The 19,650-nt window shown below is 47.7% G+C and overlaps 1 protein-coding gene across 1 annotated transcript in view; it reads left to right on the top strand.

The window, feature by feature from the left end:
* Positions 1 to 19,650, top strand: part of LOC311362426 (connector enhancer of kinase suppressor of ras 3-like) — a 43,847-nt gene that overhangs the window by 6,703 nt on the left and 17,494 nt on the right. The window contains 8 exon segments of the mRNA XM_084482259.1: positions 7,162 to 7,325; positions 11,529 to 11,646; positions 11,649 to 11,730; positions 12,520 to 12,607; positions 16,183 to 16,224; positions 16,894 to 17,013; positions 17,160 to 17,219; positions 18,451 to 18,519. Coding sequence (XP_084338385.1) covers positions 7,162 to 7,325; positions 11,529 to 11,646; positions 11,649 to 11,730; positions 12,520 to 12,607; positions 16,183 to 16,224; positions 16,894 to 17,013; positions 17,160 to 17,219; positions 18,451 to 18,519 — 743 coding nt within the window.

Genomic DNA, 19,650 nt, shown 5'->3' with positions numbered 1-19,650 from the left:
CATGCACACCAACAGGGCGAACAGGATTGACTTCCCACGCCTGTGGAATAAAAGCTTTCTAGTTTTTTTTCCCTGTAAAAGGATGGATAGATGGGATCATTTCTTGAAACAAAGATTGTGAGAGTGTGTCTGTTTGTGTTTTTCTATTCATTGAGAAAATTAATAGAAAACGTGTGACAATTGTATCATTAAGTACAAATAAGTATTATGTCATCATAAGTATTGTGGATTTAACGACCCAGTCAGTTCAGATTATCCATTTATTCAAAAACAATGCAAAAGAAAAGTCGAATCAATTCATAACATCATCAACTTATTTTTTGGGTTTGGAAAATATCATGTAAACTGTATTGCAATAGTTTATTAGCCAAAACATTAAATATGTCCCGTACTATAATACCAATATCCCAAAACAAATATTGTTCCATTTGAGTGTCTGGATAAAGGCCTCTGTATGACCCCTACCGGACCCAGCCGCAAGCTGGCCCTAAATCACTGACTCCCATAGACTTCCTTCCGACTCCGTCCCTCTTATCTTCTCCATCTCCCCTCCCTTCCCTGGTTGTCCCATCGTGTCCTCTGCCAACTTAAACCTCCTCCAACATTTTCTAGCTCCCCCTCTCTCTGCTGCGAGTAACCATAGCAACCCAAACTTTGTTTACAGCTAATGCCATTGTGTCAGCCCTTTTGTGACTGTGGTGACGTCATTGTGAATGATGTGGTGACCGTCACCAGGGGCAAAGGGATGGGAGGAGTGTCCCTTCAGGACTTCAGAGCTAGGCACTGGGAGAGCTGTGGGGGGGGGGGGGAGCAGGAGGTGATGTCTCTCTAATACGATGCCAAGCAGGGAAACTCCACCTGCCACAAAAAAAAAACATCATGTAAGGGTTCATTGTCAGACGGTTTTACTGTGAAATAGTTCCGGGGATTTATGACAATTACTAGATACTTATCCACAATGATTTGTAGGGATTATTGCAGCAGCCAGATAACAATTAAACCCTCAACTGAGTGGTTTCAATCATTTGCTTGCGAAAACATGCCAAAAAAAAGAAAGAGGCTTTCTTGCATCGGAAGTTGTCCCTTAAAGGCATAGTGCCATAATATATAGAGGTGAGATATATACAGGATTAATATTGTTGGATTAAACCATCCAATCGCATCAGAGTCAGATTACCAGTCCCACGGTTGCCTGGCTTGTTTTAGACCCAACTAAACGGGGGCGACACCTCCCTCCTTCTCTCCCATAGCGTGTCCTCCTTTGTTGTGGTTTCCACAGGCGTCCATTATAGAGCTGTTTTAAAACGGTCTGTAATCAGCGTTCCTGGGCCCACCTCGAGGGATATAGCTCACATGTACTGTATGGGAAGGGAGGAAGCCCCTTTATGTAATGCCTGTTCACAACACAATGTGTAATGTTTTGTTTTTAATTCAGAGCCTTTGAAGCCACAAGTTGGCTATATGTTGCTAAGTGGTACGTGGGGCAGTCATCTTGACTTTAGTACCATAATTGTCTCCCTTCCCTCTCTCCCTCTCTGTGTCTCTGTAAACAATGGAATGGAGTCTTCAATCACTGTTTTGCCCAAAAGAAAATGATAAGGTGTTGGAGTGGGAGTTTGTCAGAAGATGCTGTTCACATGCAGACAGAGCTGTCACTGGTGTGATATTTCCTAAGTTCCTCTCATTTAGTACAGATATTCTGCTAGCCAACAGTGGATATGCTCCTGCAACCCTGCTAGAATGACATTACTGAATTTCAAGACTAATCTTTATTTATTTTTTTATTGCGTTAGTTATGTATTTACACCATGTATACTACACTGTAACTGGTTGTCTTGAGATGCTAGGAGAGAGAGACAGACCACATAACAATGACAAACAGAAGTTCCAGGAAAGATCGTAATAGATAGGTGAAGAGACCACTCTGGAAAAGGAGGTTGAGCATTTTATTCGCCAAGACATTTTTGCGGTCCCATGTTGCTTTCTTTAGCTGGTGTTTATGCTAGCGATAATGCATAAGGTCGCTAGCCAACAGCCTGGTTGGGGAGTGATGAGTGTTTGCGTTGGGGCGGGAGAGAGCTCACCACTCACTGACGTATTCCAAAACCCCTGATGATCTGTCGAGGTACACCAACACAGCTCAGTGTTGGGACGGGACAAGGGTCTATTACAGCAAAGTGGTTTTGGTCTCTCAGAAACCAATTAGCACTACCTGTTTCTTGCAATTCTTCCCTTTGTGACCCTTGTATTACATAGAAGGGTCCCCCCCCCCTGTCCTTTCTGATTGGTTTGTCCTCATGCATCAGGTTATAAGGCAGGTAATACACCTCCTGCTGCTCCCACAGTCCTTGTGCAACGGCCTAATTTGAGACCTCAACTCATTGCCCACTTCCTCTCCTGTTCTTATCTCCAATCCCAAACCACAGCCTCCATGGTCTGGCCATGGCAATGTGCCCGGGGCGGGGGGCCGGCTGCAGCGACACAAGCCGCTTTAACGTCTGCAGCCCCATGACCTATGACTCCCATCCCCCCCCCCCCCCACCCCCGCTCCTCATCCGTCATCGTCCGTCACCCGGCGACTGGCAGCGCTACTTTTGTCCCCCAGCGTCATGCTGGTGGTCTCAGCTGCCCTGACTCACTCTGGCCCCCAGCCACCTTGGATGTATCCATGCTCCCCCCCCCCCCCCCCCAATACCAGCCCATGGTGAGAGATTAGGAGGCCACAACACGCCATGAAGCGCCCTCTGGACCTGCATGAGGAAGCTACGGATAAGATTAGACGACGAGGGGCGGCCCGGGCGCATGGCCCGCCGAGCACCGTCCACAAACGACCCTCCTCAACCCCCACCCCCCCCCCCCCCCCATGCTCATAATAAAATAGCTCAGAAATAACTAACCCTCTCTGGGCCAAGGACAACCGTCGGTTCAGACAGAACGGTCAACGTTGACGTTCAGCAAATGCCAAAAAGTGCAGGCGGTTGTCTGCTATTGTGTCAACAGAAGAAGACAACGTGCCCATTGGAGACCATGTACAGCGCCGTTGTCCCCTCCCTCCCGACTAGCTGCCCCATTCCCGGTTCCCACATTCCCGGTTCCCACTAAGTGTGTGTGTGTGTGTGTGTGTGTGTGTGTGTGTGTGTGTGTGTGTGTGTGTGTGTGTGTGTGTGTGTGTGTGTGTGTGTGTGTGTGTGTGTGTGTGTGTGTGTGTGTGTGTGTGTGTGTGCATACGTGCGTTGTTTTCGTCCTGTGAAGTCATGCATTAGAGGGCAGCTTAGCGTTGGCCAAGTGTAGTGTTTTCCTCCACCACCCCCCCCCCCCCCCCCACCACCCACCCACCTTTCTAATTACAGCCGGGCCGGTCCCGGCAGAGAGCTGAAATGCAGCGGACTCCCACAATGGATGTCCTCTACGGAGAACAATGAGTGAAATTCCTCACCATTCCCAACAGGTCGAGAGGGGTAGAAAGAAAGCAGGGAGAGAGAGAGAGAGAGAGAGAGCGCGCAACAGTGGCACAGCTCGTCCCCACCCAGTCCCTTTCCCACTGGAAAACACCAGTAGGGTGTGTGTGTGTGTGTGTGTGTGTGTTTATCTGTGTGTGGAGGCCTGCAGGATGTCCAGAGCTCCCACTGGGAGTACTGGGGAGGGGTGGAGGAGGGGAGGCTGTGCTGCTGCTGTGGGAGTTGAAAGACTGTCCACTCTCTTTGCTGGTGTAACCAAAGCCCTGGAACACGACGCTGGCAGCTCAAAGCTTTAAACGCTGACTGTCAAACTCGATTGTCTTCCCCCCCCCCCCCCCCCCCCCCCCTCTCATGGTCGGAGGATGGAGCAAGGCATCAAGGAGGGAAGCGATTCCCAAATTGATTATCTGATGATCAATCTACCCTTCCCTTCTTCCCACATACAGTTAGCAAGTAACAATCCCTCACTGTGGTGTCTTGGCTCACGCAAGGCCCAAACTGCTGAACCGCTGTAATTTCTTTGTTTTCCTGCACAGATGTGAACCATGCAATGTGGACCTTTAGGGGTGGAATGGCCGGGCCATCTGCAAAAAGAATAGGTTTTGTGTTTACCTTGCTGAAAGGGTGTACTTGGACGGCCTTGAAGCCGGGGCTGCGGCGATTGAAAGAGCTCCTGCAGGGATCCAGATCTCTCTCCACAGACATGGCTGCACAAGAATCTGCGCTGCTTGCTTTAGCAGCTGGTTGGCTCCGTGTGTGTCTCTATGTATGTGAGACATGGCTGTTGTGTTGATAACCTGGCCCACCAAGTGCAATCGCCATACATTTTAAATGCATTTGTTAGTAGGTGGCAGTAGGACACCTTATTATTATTACCCCTTATCATTATTTACTTTTATTTATTATTTAAGGATAGGCAAGCAACAACTAATTATCTGTCAGTTTTTTCTGCAGTAGCCTGTGCCCACCATAATGAGTTATTTATTTTTCTATTACTTCTTACACTTAGGGCCAAACCTACCGTGGTAGGTTTGGCCCTGTTACCCACCACACTGTTGCCGTGGCCGCTGTGTGACTTGCCTGTTTCCCAACATCACGCTCGCAGTCGTTCGAACAGTGATTCGAACACACTTGCCAAGTGCTTCCAAAAGGCCTTCAAACTCTGCAAAAGTGTTTCATCTTGCTTGTCTTTGAAAGAGAGAGCCCTAATTCACACAGTGCTCCGACTTCTGTCCTCCCCCCTCCTCCCCTTCACTCAATTGACAATAACGTGACACTTTATCTCCTTTGCTTGTCGCTATTCCCTTAATGGAAAGGGATAGTCCCTCACGTGGGCACACACCCACACCATTGATCCGGGTCCAATAAATGCTTTATAAGCCCAGTGTAAGGACACCCCTCTGTTATTCAGAAGATCCCAATGGTTTGGGACATGGGGGGTGTTGGTGATGGTATTTAGTATTTGTGCAGAGTGGATGGTCAACTGCTTTTTGACTAGTGGTAGAGCCATGGCCGTCAGCCCCTTTCTCTGCAATCATTGGCACCATAAGCCATAATAACACACACACACACACACACACACACACACACACACACACACACACACACACACACACACACACACACACACACACACACACACACACCATCCTGCAGGCTGCGGTCCCAATTGAAATACCATCGCTAATCAGCCCCATGAAGGACGTTTGGTATTTGGAAAATGCAAGGCAGGCGATGGGATGCATCGGGGACTAACATTTACACAGGAATGCAAGTCAAGGGAAAGTATTTCCAACCTATGTTCATAAATGGCTTCCATGCTCATATCTTAATTTTTTTTTTTTTTATTTGCTGTGCGAGTGCCTGAATGCTAATATGTAATATTAGAATTGTGATTAAACACAGCTTTTATAAATCCACTGAAGCCTTGGCATGGAGTGTTTTCATAACCCCGAGTCATTTCAGTTCCCCGCAAGCCCCTTCTCCTTCTTACATGGGCACAGACGTAGCGCTTGGCGCGTGGCCACATTCCACAGGAAATGCTTCTCTTAACGCCACAGGAAGGTGAAGCCACTTGCCGCCGCTGTGTCCCCCTTTATGTTTCAATCTGATTGCACTACAGTAGGTGTCTGGCTCTGGTCATGAGAGCGTCTTGGTTGTTAGGCCCAGGAACAAACTCTAAACGTCTTACACTTAAGGTGAACTCCGCCCCAGCCTTCTCTCTCTCTTTCTTCAAGCACTTTCCACCGTTAACGCTGTCCAAGTCAGAGCGGAGCTCCAACGTGTCTGAAAGTCTGGCCTGGGAAGTATCACTCCGAGGAACGGGAATAATCTCCTGAGCCGGCTTCAGACCGGTGTGTGACCGGGCGGTTTAGGAGTCACGATCGGTTGTTCTTGTTTGATCAGGAAGACGGGGCCTTGAGCCTGCAGACGACTCTCTGACCTGTCTTCTATTGTTCTGTTCTCCTACGAAAAGGCTGCTGTGTGGGAGTACCGTTGGTTTGTTCAGTTAATAGATTGACCAGATAATGCATGAAAAACGTTGTATAATATTCCTGGAGTAGTGTGCAGATGTACTTTAAGAGTTTCAGATTAAGTGAGGAAACTAACTTGACCTCTACACCCCTAAATGAAGTGTGTGTGTGTGTGTGTGTGTGTGTGTGTGTGTGTGTGTGTGTGTGTGTGTGTGTGTGTGTGTGTGTGTGTGTGTGTGTGTGTGTGTGTGTGTGTGTGTGTGTGTGTGTGTGTGTGTGTTGCAGCTGACAAGTCTCTTAGCAAAGGCAGGCCTACACAGCCACAGCTGCCTCTTCTCTTTGCCCTCTTTGATGGCTGGAAGGATGCCGTTTCACTCTCCAGACACACACACACACAGACACACACACGTGCACACAAAGGCGAGCCTCTGTTGTCACAACATCACATGAAGGTCCACGGAGAGATGGATCACGTGGGGAGAGCGAGAGCGTGTTCCTTTTAACAAGTGTGTAGCGTGACCGCCGACAACAGTAGGAAGATAATTTGATATAAATGTTACTAGGAGTGCGAGTTTGAACCCTTCCTCAATTCCTTCTTTCTCTGGGAGACTGGAGATGCGTGGTCACGGGACATGACAGTTGGCACACTGTTAATTCAGCCCATTTATTGTGGGTCCTGCAAATAGCAGCAGAAGGACCCACTGACACACATGCTGGGGACACACACACACACACACACACACACACACACACACACACACACACACACACACACACACACACACACACACACACACACACACACACACACACACACACAATGGAAGTCTATTCTTTAACTGACCTAACATTGTTAACTGCTCGTCTGTTTATCTAGGGGGGATAGCCGTCCCACCTGTTCTCCGCCTGCGCTGTGCACACACACATGCATGCATGCGTACAAACAAAGACCTGGTAAAAGACATGCATGGTAGTTAATCTTTGCTTGTGATAACTTATGGGCTTAAGTTTGACAGGGAAAGAGATGTCTCTTAAACGAACAGCGAACTTGACGAGATCATTTTCGACTTGCAACAAAAAAAGGGTTGCAAAAAGAAAAGTTTTGAACCCACCTTTTACGTTATCTTTATGGATGGGACTTTTACCTTGCAAGAGTGTGTGTGCTTTGAGCCTGGACCTCCCTGTAATGACTTGTCCTCCATTCTGTGTGTGTGTGTGTGTGTGTTCAGGTCTGGATGACAGCCTGCAGCTGTACGTGAACAACTTTGAGCGGGAGAAGATCAGCGGCGAGCAGCTGCTGAAGATCTCGCACCAGGACCTGGAGGAGCTGGGGGTGGCCCGCATCGGACACCAGGAGCTGGTGCTGGAGGCGGTGGACCTGCTCTGCGCTCTGGTCAGTAGACCTCTGGGGGTGGGGGTGGGAGGAGGTGGGGGGTCTGCGCCAGGGGCGCTGGGTGGGTGGGACTGGGAACAACACCAAAGTGATGGCTTTGATCTTTTTTTGATTGGCTGTCATGCATTAGCTGCTTTTCTGAGAGTGAATTGATGTCAATTGTTTCACTTTCCGACTTCCTTTTGGAGTTGGCCTTCTGTTGGACTTCTTTCACAAACTCTTGGATTCTGTTTGCCATTCAGCTTCATCCAGCTCGAACAAAACAAAACCTATCCCGTTAGCTCCGGTCGCGTGCCCTGGCCGCCTGGCTGGTTTCTGTCAAACATTCCCCTTTAGGGCCCTCTCTATCCCCAATGGGACCCAGAGAGCTGACCAGCTGTCCATCATCGTGGCTCTCAGATGAGTTGTCACAAGGACTGCCTGGCTCTGCTGGCTCCTGCCAGAAGGGAACTGAGAGCAAGTAAACCAGAAAGAAAACAGTATTTGCTTAGAGTATTTAAAGAATAAGTATTGAATAAAAGGGAGCCAGGTTTCCACACCATATGGGATCCATTTGGAGTTTTATCACTTTCCTGCGCCATAAAATCCCCCAGAATGTAGTTCCTATAAATTTGGTTTTCATCATTGTCAGCATTTCTGGGGTGAAGTCCACATGTTTCCTTCAGAAAAAGCTTGAAAACAGGAATGCTTTGGATTTAGAGTTTTGTTTGAGGTTTGCTTTTTCTCAGGGATAAAAAACCCCATCAGCTGAATGCCATCTATCCCTAGATAACACTTAGGACTTCCATATACCGTCGTTGTTTATCTCCAAGGCGCAGGTCGGGCCGGTCATCTTTTGAAGATGTGGGTGGCGGCGGGTTTCCTTGCCTTTGATAAGATCAACAGTTGGTTGATTCCTCCAGTGGAGGGCCCGACGCCAACGGTGCGCTCCGCGGCCCGCCACCACAGCGGGGCTTTGCTAGGATTCCTGTGGGAAGGGGCCACATGTTCCAGAACCGCACAGGCTCCTATCTCGCCGCTCCGCATCTGATTCCTGTTCACCGGCGGGCCCCTCTCGTGGGTTATAAGCCGCTCGTCATGCTCGTGGAGTTGGACCCAGAACCTTACGTCTCCGGATAAATCTCCTGCTTCTGTCTGGTTGTTTGGAAGGAACTTGATCTGGGACAGATGACTCAGCGTTGTCCTCACTGCTACCTCTTCAACCGGTTTTTTATCACTGGTCTCAACCCTTCTTTTTCCACTCAACCAGGGGGAGCTGTCCTACTACTACTACAGTGGCTTCAACGCCTTTTCTTTATCGGGCTTTTCTTGGCGAATCGACACAACCAGGTGACACCGGATTGTCCTGAGGACGCACCAAGCATCTCCTTCGGAAGCTGAGATTGTGTTTCATTCCTGACGACGTCCCAGGCCGGACACATGGAAGCACTTGAGGCGCTGGCAGCGGGGGTTTTGTTTTAATGCCTTGTGATAGAAAGTCTCTGTCACAGCACATGTACCTTACTGTACATCCCTGGGGTTAATGCCCCTGTTTTTCTTACGGTCATGGTAATCGGGCCCAGACTTCCGCTTGTCCCTTAGAACCAGTCGGTGAAGCCTGGTCAAATGCTTTTTGATGCACTGCGTTCACGGGCGTTAGATGCACTGCATTTACATGTTCCAGCTGATGCACCATGGATAAATGAGTTCCTGAATGGGATTAGCAGGGAGGCCTCAACCTCCCACTGGGACACATTGACCCCCCCACCACCTTCCATTCAGTTGGCTTTTACTGAGAACAGGTCAGCCTGTCGCTGACAGGAAACACTTCCCACCAACAGCCGACCCCCTTCTTCTGTCTACCCCCAATTTCCTCCCCCACTTGGTCTTAGCTCGAGGGTCAAATCGCTCTTGTTTATACACTTTAGTGGCAGTTACTGCTGCTATCTGTTTACTCTCTGTCGACTGTAGGTTAAGTCTATTCTTTGGCTGACAATGCAGTTCCAGTGTCATACTAAGGGTATACCCACAGTTTACGGTTTAGTCATCTTCAATAACTTTATCACAGGGCTTCAGCAATCAGGATTGCAGCATTAAACCTTAATCGTAGTTTGATATATGTGATTCAATAGACATTCAGGAAACGTCCATTTTCCACCTCCAGCCATTTACTTGGCGGGCCAACGGCTGTCAGGGGAACAGGAGATGAATATGTTGATTAATCCGGACGGAACTCGCTGTGCCATGATGTCTTTTGCAGAGTCCGTCCAGAAACCCAACACCTTTGGCGTTTGTTTCGAGTGGGCTGCTTTGTACGGATACAAAATAAATCCCACCTCAGTTGTCTCCAAAGTTATTGTATTTACATCATTTGACCAACTACTGAGCTTTGCAGTGACGAGGACAAATCTTTCTAGTGATAGAATGTAGCGGATATCTATAACACGCAAAATACATTTCCAGATGAGTCCCTGACTCATGTTAAAGTGAAGGCAAACACATGACACTCCAGTAGTGTAATGAACACTGTGTTGTGATACGATCGCCTCAATCCTCTGCTCCGGAAACTTGCATATAATCCTTTTGACAAGGCCTAGAGAGAGAGAGTGTGACCCTACACGTTACACAGCCTTTTGTAATGTACCATGGTTTCAGATCAGTTGAATTCCCCCCCCCCCCCCCCCCCCCCCCCCACAAAAGGCCACTGAAAGAACGGCACTTTGGCTGGAGAGAGCGTTGACTTGAACTGAATTTGATCACAAACTCAGGGGCTTTTTTGCAGGCTTGGTTTTCAAGCTCAATGGCTGGCAGTCTGGGGGACACATAGGCTCACAGGACATCTGGACCGGTCAAGCTGGTTTGCCGTGTGATTTAGCCTACTAATGACAAAGGTAGCAGAGACGTTTGATGTTGTAACTCTCTCACACTGCTCACTAGTGCCCAGGCTCAAGGGCCATGGTTGTTCTTGCCTGATGCCTTTTCTGACAACGGTTGAAACGAAAGATCTGACCTGTGGCTTGACCCGAGGCTTGTTTTTATATGTTTGCGCAAAGACTTGTTTTTAATTATTTAAGCAAACAAAGAGCCAAACTGTTTAGCATGTTCAATGTGAAAGCTATACCGTGTGTGACTTCTTTTTTCTAATACTGCTGTAGTTTCATTGCGGTTGAAAGTCGAGATGTTGTTCATATGAATTAGTTTGAAGGGTGCATGTGACTAAGCCACAATTGCTGACTTATTGTAGGTGTCACGTACCATGAACGTGCAGGCTGTGTGCATTTTTAGATGATAAAGGAACAGTGTCTCCTTCTTTTAAAGCACTGAGCAGGTAAAAGAGAAGTCATCTAAAGCTTAAAAAGTTATTGGCCAGAAGCAAAACAAAATAATGATATAAAAAATATATAAAATGTCATCCAAATCCCCATCCCAGGACATGTAGTGTCTTCTAAATGACATGCACCACAATTTAGCTATCAATTAGGATTTCGAGATGAGTTTGGTGTCACAAACCTGGCAGGAGAGTTTGCCCTGCTCTGACCTCATTAGAACCCAACCACGACACACTTTATTGCCCCTGAAACACCATCCGTTGCTACAAGGGCCCTGCTGTAGTTCCCTGGACGGCTGGCCCGCCCCTCGTAACGCTTGACCGACGCACCGAGCGGAGTCGACCGAGTTAATAACCTGTAGACTGCAGGAATGCGCCGACAGGAAGCAAAGACGGACGAGAATGCAACCTCTGGCCCACATGCTGGGACTCAGGTGATTCCGCGGGCACATCTCCCCAGTCCGACCTCCACAGGGTTCAAACAAACGTAGAGCCGGGAGGAGGGGGGGTGTTTGTACGAAATCCCCCCCCCCCCCTCTTTCACAACATGTTTGCATTTCATTATAACGTTCATTGTTTCATTGCGTGCGAAGGCGTGTTTTCACCGGCGTTCGACTAGACTGGAGGGTTCCTTGCAGACAAGGATCCTCTTGTACTGTTATTGGTATTATCTTTATTGCGGTTACCTGCTGGGAGGTGAGCACAGTGACACATCGCCCTCCCGATCATGAATCAGCGCAATCAAAGTGTACACTCGTCTGTCAACAACGACGAAGACGAGCGCAGACCGGAGGGAGAACTGGCACGAGTCCAAGAGCGATACCGTCTGTCTCTCTCTCTCTTTCTCTCTCTAAACCTGGTGGTGGTGTTTTGATTGTTTTTTTTGTTTTTTTCAGAACTACGGGGTGGAGACGGACAACCTGAAGACCCTGGTGGTGCGGATGAGGGCGGCCACCAACAGCCTGCACATGTCCACCTCGGAGCGCAGGAAGAGCGTGGCCTACGAGGGCAGCATCTCCGCAAGCCCCCCAACGACTTCCTCACCTGCGTGGTGGAGCTCATCGGGGCGGCCAAGAGCCTCCTGGCGTGGCTCGACAGGTAGGCCCCCCCCCCGATTTCACTGACAATTAGTTTTCATGGGCCCGATCGCTTAGTGAACATGTACATTATGAATGCCACCCGCAAAGTGAACACCTAGGTGACAGTTGTGTGTCTTGTGAGGTCGTATTGTCGTAGGCTTACTGTATTATTAGCCTAGCGGTGCATGGTTTAACCTTTTTTTTTTTTTGGGGGGGGGACAATTTGGCTAGAGCTGTCTTGTTGATGTCATGATGTATGCTAAAGTGTGGCTTCAGGGTTAGATTACAGTGTCTTAACTCTGTTTACTAAGCTGCATGGAAAATAACTTTTATGGATTTAGTGGTTTGAGAATATTATTTGTTCAGACTTGTGACTGACTGACGGACTAGTCAATGCACGTATTTAATTCCAGTAGAATATGTCACTAATGTATTCCTCACTAGGAGAATCACAGGTACTGTATGCATCAACATTTTAGAAATGATTTCATCCATTGAAATGATTTGTTGTATCACCACATTTTTCTGATTATTTAGATTTATCTTAAATGTTTTAAAACTGGGTGAAATAAATAAGAGAAGGTTCAACCTTCTTCAGACCTTTTATAAGTCTGGCTTCCCATTAAAGCAATCTGAGCACGGTCCACAAAGGCCTACGTGGGCGTACATATTTCCCCATTCCCCATTCAGCCTGACAATTATCTTCAGACCCAGAAAATCCTCAGTTTCCTTTAAACATTTCCTGTGTTGTATCGACGTGATCGGTTACTAATGACCTCCCAATCTGTGTGTCCTTGTCTCGATGCAGGACCCCCCTGACTGGGATCAGTGACTTCACCGCCACCAAGAACAAGATCATTCAGCTGTGCCTGGATCTCACCACTACAGTTCAACAGGTCTGCACGCTAGTTAGCTCGCCGGCACCAGTAGCGTACTATTGAAAACACACACACACACACACACACACACACACACACACACACACACACACACACACACATGAATTAAGTTTCCTTTTTATTTTTTTTCGATTTTGATTGCGTTTTTACTTTTTTCACACACTACAGAAGAAACCTGTGAAGATCATGGCGTGTTTAATGATAATTGCAGGGTATGCGTTTACTGATTCATAAAAACAACTGGCGCCCTGTTAGCTGTGCCTGCCAGCTTTCCACAGGCTGGTCCTCTTGGCCATGCGCTCCCTCGTGTTGCTACTCCGAGTTACGCGCCGGGGGAGACCTGGCTGTCTGCAGTCATTTCCTGTGCTCCGGTCTCCAGGGGGTCCAGCAGCAGGGCAGAACCCTCTGGCGGATATTGTGTCGGCCTTAAAAAAACAATCTGAAATTATTGTACAGCATGTTGCTGGAGTCTGTGTTAGGGCCTTATGGCTCTGGCGTTAGAAACAGTTCTGGTGTAAACAACGGCGGAGGTGAACCTTGGGTGAGGTGATCTCAGATTGGCTTCTCCTTGAAGTGTGTGTAAACGGGCCCCTTGTGCAGACGTGGCTCACCAGTCACCATTTAATAAACCCGGCGTAAGTGGCTGTCAAAAAGAAGGGGGGAAAAAACCACACAGGTCTGATGTTAAGGAGGGTGATTACATCAAAACCTGAATTCCTTTCCAGAGTGCACATTACCTCGCCGGTGTCTGGGATTTCAACGCCTGTGGTGATTTAGTCTTGGGGTCCTCAGCTCCGGTAGTTCGCGGGTTGGGGGGGGTGGGGGTGTTGGTAGTTCCCACGCTGTAGTTTGAAGTTAAGGGGCACATTGTGGGTTGAGGTTGGGGCGGGGGGGGGGGGGGGGGGGGGGGGTGTGGGGAGTGCAGAATAATCCTTGTATGTGCTGAAGCAGCTATCATGTGTGGTCAGTGGTCAATTTATTGCACCAGCTGTAGAGGGGGGTGTGTGTATGTGTGTGGGGAGTGATGGTGTCTTCTGTTTTTGTACTTTTTAAACTGTTTAACAGAGCATTGACAACACCCCACACACACTGCTATTCTAATCAGCTCAATTAATAGTAGTTGATAATAGTTAATAATAGTTGATTTCATGCAATGTTAGCAAAACATTGAATGAAATCTATAAATTGTGGAAATCTGGCAGGACCTCAATCTTCTTAGAAGAGCAGTCCTTTCCATCCACTGAATTTCCAAGCAAAAAAAGTAGAGAACGCATTATAAAACATTTGTTCAAGTTATGCCGACACAAATTTTAAGGGACTATGTCCAAAGATGCTGTTTCAACGCTAGGTTTGTACCAAGTACAAACCATACTCCTAGATCGTATTACATGAACCGCTCATATTACTGCTCTCGTATGCCATTGTGCCCCGCTGTTCACCCAAATACACCATTTATAATGTAGAAACTTGAATGACACATTGTACACGCATACGTGGTTCCCAATGGTCATGAATTGGCTTTTTCAGGCAAATTCCAAAAACAAAACCGAAGGCAAAGCCAAGCAGGGTACAGGCCCAAGCCCTGGTATCACAGCAACAACAACATTGTGTATCCGGATACCCCATCAACCATGCAGTCTGTTGGCCATGTCCACACTGTTGGCTCTCGTTTCCCCCTATTTTAAGAGACAGGCCGTCCACCTCCTGTGCTCTCCGCTCTCTCCGCCACTTCATCGCTTGGCTGGGCTTCCTCCTGTCCCGCTCGCAGATCAAAGACCGGCCGGGCTGCCTACGGAGTCATATGATCCAGGCCGGGCTCTGGGGTCAAACACATGACGCGAGAGAGCCGCGCACACGGGAAAGCTCACTCACCCCCCCCCCCCCCCCACCCCCGCAGCCTGTCTACCTCTCTGCCTCCCCCTCAGCCTCTCTCTCTCTCCCTCTTCTCTCTCCCTCCCACTCATGGTGTTTGAGTTTCGGCAAAGTTTAGGGCCTGCTGTGTTTGTCCATTAGGAACCCTCAAACAGATCCTAGAGGGAGTACAGCCAATGCTCTGTTTAAACTATTTGCGAAGCACGCTGGTATCACTAATAAGAAAGGGGAGAAGAAATGGTGCCGAAGTTTGTCATGGCATGGTGCCAACATGCAACTGTTGCAACATTGTGGTTGTTATTGCAACTTTTACATTTTAAGACGCATTCTATGTTTTGGAATTCATTTGTGTTGTTATAAGCCAGCAACAAAGTAAATGGATATTATTGAAGTACCACTTCAACTTGCTATTCATTAGCGTTTCTTTTGAGTGCGACTTGTGTGGATAAATGTGGTAGCAGAACGGGCAGTTAAGGTTTACGTAACTGCCCAAAAAGTAGTGAGACCCATTGAAAGGCCCGTTTGTAACCAGGGATATGTTCAGCTAATGTAAATACTCGGAAAGCCTATAATATTATTGACTTATATTTCTATTTGATACAAAACTTTGCCAATGGATATAGACAAGCCCTCCCGCACTGGGTGGAATGTGCAAGCTATGGAAAACCGAAAAAGCTTGCGAGATCCCCATTCTCTTTTTGCACAATGGTTTTCGACAGACCAACAGTAAAAGAAAAACTGCTCTTTAGACAAAACATGTCTATGCTAGTCCCTAATACTTACCAAGACCACACGTCGACCAAATAGGTTTGGCTTCCGAGCAGCCTCGGAAGGTCAGGAACTCGTTTTATTTTGTTTTCCATCGGTGCTCCTTTAGATTTGACAGCATCATTTGGTGTTTTTGATGGATGGTTGCCTGTGGGGCATTCGCGGCATACAGGCCATTCTGTAGACAGGCAGGGGACCTCAGCCAGCCCACCGCCGCCCCCCCCCGCCCCTGTGGGCTGTTGTACCCAGAGGGCCCTGTCACCGCCCACAACACAGTTGGGTTGAGTGGGAGTTACCCGTAGCTGTATCCTGTGTCCCGCTGCTGTAAACTCTATGGAGGCCGTGTTTGGACGGACGGCTGAGGTGGTGGAAAGTGTGGCGGTTCATTTGAGTGTTTGCTTGCCCGCTCACCGAAACCAGGACAGCTCCTTTTGTTCTTAGCGTCAGTCAGGGTGTCCAAGATGGCAGGCGGCAATAATGGCTTTGTTTTTACAAGACAAATATGAACACAAAAATCGAACTAAATGTTTTTTTTAACCTACAGCCCCTCTACACAGTGTACTGTACTTGGCCCATAGTTCACCGTACCCCTAGCCGGTATTATCCCAGCACAACTTCCACAAAACATTCTCTAAACCACAATTTGAATCTGAAAAGTGTTAATTTGTCCCCGCTCTCGTTCTCTCTCTCCCTCTCTCCCGGGTCTATATCTGGACTCCTGATTATATTGTGTGCACGCACACAACACACAACACACACACACACACACACACACACACACACACACACACACACACACACACACACACACACACACCCAACCCCTGTACTTTGTGTTGACTCCGGAGCCATTGAATACCCTCTTCCTCTCTGCCGTTGTTTACCTCTGGCGAGGCCCTTGGCTGATGTATGTGCTCTCCGCTTGCTTCCAGGACTGCACTGTTTACGAGATGGAAGAAAAGATCCTGGACGTGGTAAGTGCCCCTCCATGTGACCGCCGACCTCTGTAGCTAACCCACATCAGGAGTGTGGGGGGGGGGTGGGGGGCTATGTGTGTTCCTCTACAGGGGAGAGGCGGAAAGACTCGAGTGTGTCTGTATGCGGAGAATGTGATTGTGTGTCAGCGTGCGTTGACTGGTGCGCCTGTTCAGTGCAGTGCATGGAGGGCAGGCGAGGCGGGGGGGCGGCGGCGGCGGGGGGGCTCTTTTAGAATTGCCGGCGGAGGAGGTGGGTCCCCCCGGCCATCAATCAGAGCTTCCTGTTGCTGACAGTCTCCAGACCTCTCGGTGTTCTGGCTGGGCTCTCTCGCTCTCTCTCTCGTTTTCTCTTGTTCTTTCGTTCTCTCTCTCTCATTCTCATTCTCGTTCTCTCTCTCTTGTTTTCTCGTTCTCTGTCTCTCGTTCTCTTGCTCTCTCTTTCTCTCTCGTACTTTCTCTCGCTCTCACTCTCGCTCTCATCCTTTCTCTCTCTCTTCGATCGGCCTTCCCTTCCCCACCACATCATGTGATCACAATGGGTTCGCTATATTAAATAAGCAAAGCAACACATGTCGACCGATACCTCTGGAACTGTGCCAAGTGAAAGGTCAGCAGGTTCATGTCGTACTTCATTATTCCCTGACCCGGTTCGTGTTTTGTCTGCAGTCTAAGGTATTGAACGGTATCTGCGATCAGACCGTAAGAACCACCTCTGACCCCCTAATGAGCCAATCAACGTGCCTGGAAGAAGTCCAGCTGACCAATATCAAACCAGGAGAGGGTCTGGTAAGTAATGCAAAGCACTGTGTATGTGGTTGTCTGTGTTGGACTGGCTTGAACTAATGACAGCATGTGTCAAATTGTGAGTGCTGTCCTACCCTGTCCTCATTCCTATGTCAAATGAGCCTAACTTGGGCTTTTTCTTTCCTCAGGGTATGTACATCAAGTCTACCTATGACGGTTTGCATGTCATTACTGGAACCACAGAACATGTAAGTATGGTGTTATTTTGTGTTTGTGTTATTTGATGTTCTTCCAATACACGATTGAATCTCATTGAGGCAGCCCTAATGAGTTGTAATGAACATCTATTACGTTCAGTTCACTAAGGGCATACCACTCAATCGACAGGCATTGACAAGTTACCGTTTAGATCCATTTATATAAGGTCCTCGGGGAAAAACGATGGTGGATACAGATACATCATTAGTCAGTTCATCTGCCATGGACCATAGTGATGTTCCAACAAGGTCTCGGTGTGCTTGTAAATAAATTAGTTCAAAACGAAAATAAGAAATACATGTAGAACATGTCAGACACGTTATTCAACAATAACCACAAATGTATAGGCCTCAGCCCAGACTTGTGCCTTCTCTTTGTGTACAGTCAACCAGGTAATTGTTAGTTATGAATCGGAATGAAAAGAGTATCAGCAATTCATTGCACAGTTAATACACACTTTACAGTTGTGTAACTAAACATTGGCTCTTAACATGTTCATAACCTTTCATGGAGCACTGCTCAGAATTTGACTCAATCAAATACGATTTAAACAAGAGATGACACAGTGGCCCAGAAGGGTCCTGCCTCGGCCTGTGGTGGTGTGCCGGTGACTAATGCACGCCCACGTCACTGCCTTGGTCACGGTCACACGCCTCCTCTCGTGTTTAATTGTGATGCAGGCGCTGCCTCGTCATCCATAACGACTGGTTAATCGTGGCTGACATCTGTTGGACTGGAAACTAAATGTACCTGATTTTCACTTGTCGTGTTTTTCCTTTGTGTGGATTGGGTAATTCATACGGAAGTATGGGCTATGTCCTGTGTTTAGTTTTGTTGCTGGTTGAGTTGTACTTATTTCAATGGAAAACAATCAGGGTATGAACGGTGTTGTTCAATTCACAATCAAATTTGAATGTAGATTGATTCTTTTGACATTGCCGTCCGTCTTTCGCCCTTTTAACGCATATAAACACATTTAAACAAATACAAACACTATTATCTGAGGGTCGAACAAAACATCTGCCTTGTATTCAGTTTGTCTTCTTAGCTATTTTTCTGTATAATGAAAGGGTAGTGTAGTGTTCAATTTTAATCAAATGTTCACAGGCCAATAGATTTAGCACTCAACTAGATAGATTATCGACACACACGTTAAGATTCTATTGTTCCATTGTTTTATTCATGAAATGAATAGTGAAAGTTTTATTATTTGTTTTCCAGTCCCCAGCTGACCTGACCCGGAAGATCCACGCTGGAGACGAGGTGATCCAGGTCAACCAGCAGACTGTGGTAAGACCCTCTCCTTCCCCCCTCTTCTCTTCTCATAACCGACGCCACGTTTCATGAGCTGCTTTCACATATGGACGTGCATCCGTCTGTTCTCCGTCTATTCTACGGAGGTGCCGTATATGTGAATGACATATCCTGACGTTGGACCTCCCCCCTACCCCCGAGGTAGTATGTTCTCTGGAGGAAATTCTTATTACCTTATATGTGAATGAGCAGTAGGATGTCGGCATTTCACACCAGTTGAGTGGGCGTGTTGATGACGCTTTGGTCTACGTTTGCATGTCATTGAGTGGCACCCACACCCTAATCAATAATCAGCCTATTGCCTTTTGTTCGCTGAATGGTTTAAAAAATATTTTTATTATTATGTTACACCTTTCCTGCTGTCGGCTCCCAGACCATAGTCGAGAAGCACAGAAGCAACGTTCCGCTCCGTCGATTCTCTCGGGAGTAATGGCAGTGGGTCTGCTTATAGGTTTGAATATGGTCGGAATGAAGCGGCCACCGATTATTGACAGGCTGTGTACTTTATTCTTAGTTTCACTAACTTTACAGTAGGGCCTACACGTTTGCACAGACACAACCAGACTCGTTCATTACCTCACTAAACTGACACACGCTACCGCTCGCTCTCCTCGCTCGTCCACTCACACAGCCATTCTCGCGCACACACATGCGCTACTCTCTTAACAATTATTATTGACAACAGTTAGCTGAACATTATAGGGTCCCGTCCTTCCACTCCCTGTTTTCTCAGTTAAACACGGAAATCAACTACATTTGTCCCAGTGTTTGTTAGATGTGAAATTAAGCCAAAAAATATGCTCTCTTCCTCCGGTAATGCAGTCGTTCGCAACGCCTTTCTTGTTCATCATTTCTTATATTTGTCTGTAACTCATGCTCCAATCGATCGATGCAGATGTTGTGGATGCAACGGAATATATGCATCGCTGCAGCAACATTTAACATGATCGCGATGAGTTCTGCCCGTTCTGCCTGGGCGCTGTCTGCGGTCAAACCAAAACAAACCCGATCCCGCCTCTTGCGACCCTACGTCATATGCCGCCCCTTGCAAGCCCGCCCCCTTAAGCAGCCGGAGATTCTACTGACACCGATCTCCGCATATCGGGC

The sequence above is a fragment of the Micromesistius poutassou genome, assembly GCF_964030765.1.
Source record: "Micromesistius poutassou genome assembly, chromosome: 17".
NCBI lineage: Eukaryota > Metazoa > Chordata > Actinopteri > Gadiformes > Gadidae > Micromesistius > Micromesistius poutassou.
Note: the sequence above shows the minus strand (reverse complement) of the source record. Positions and strands in the feature narration are given on the sequence as shown.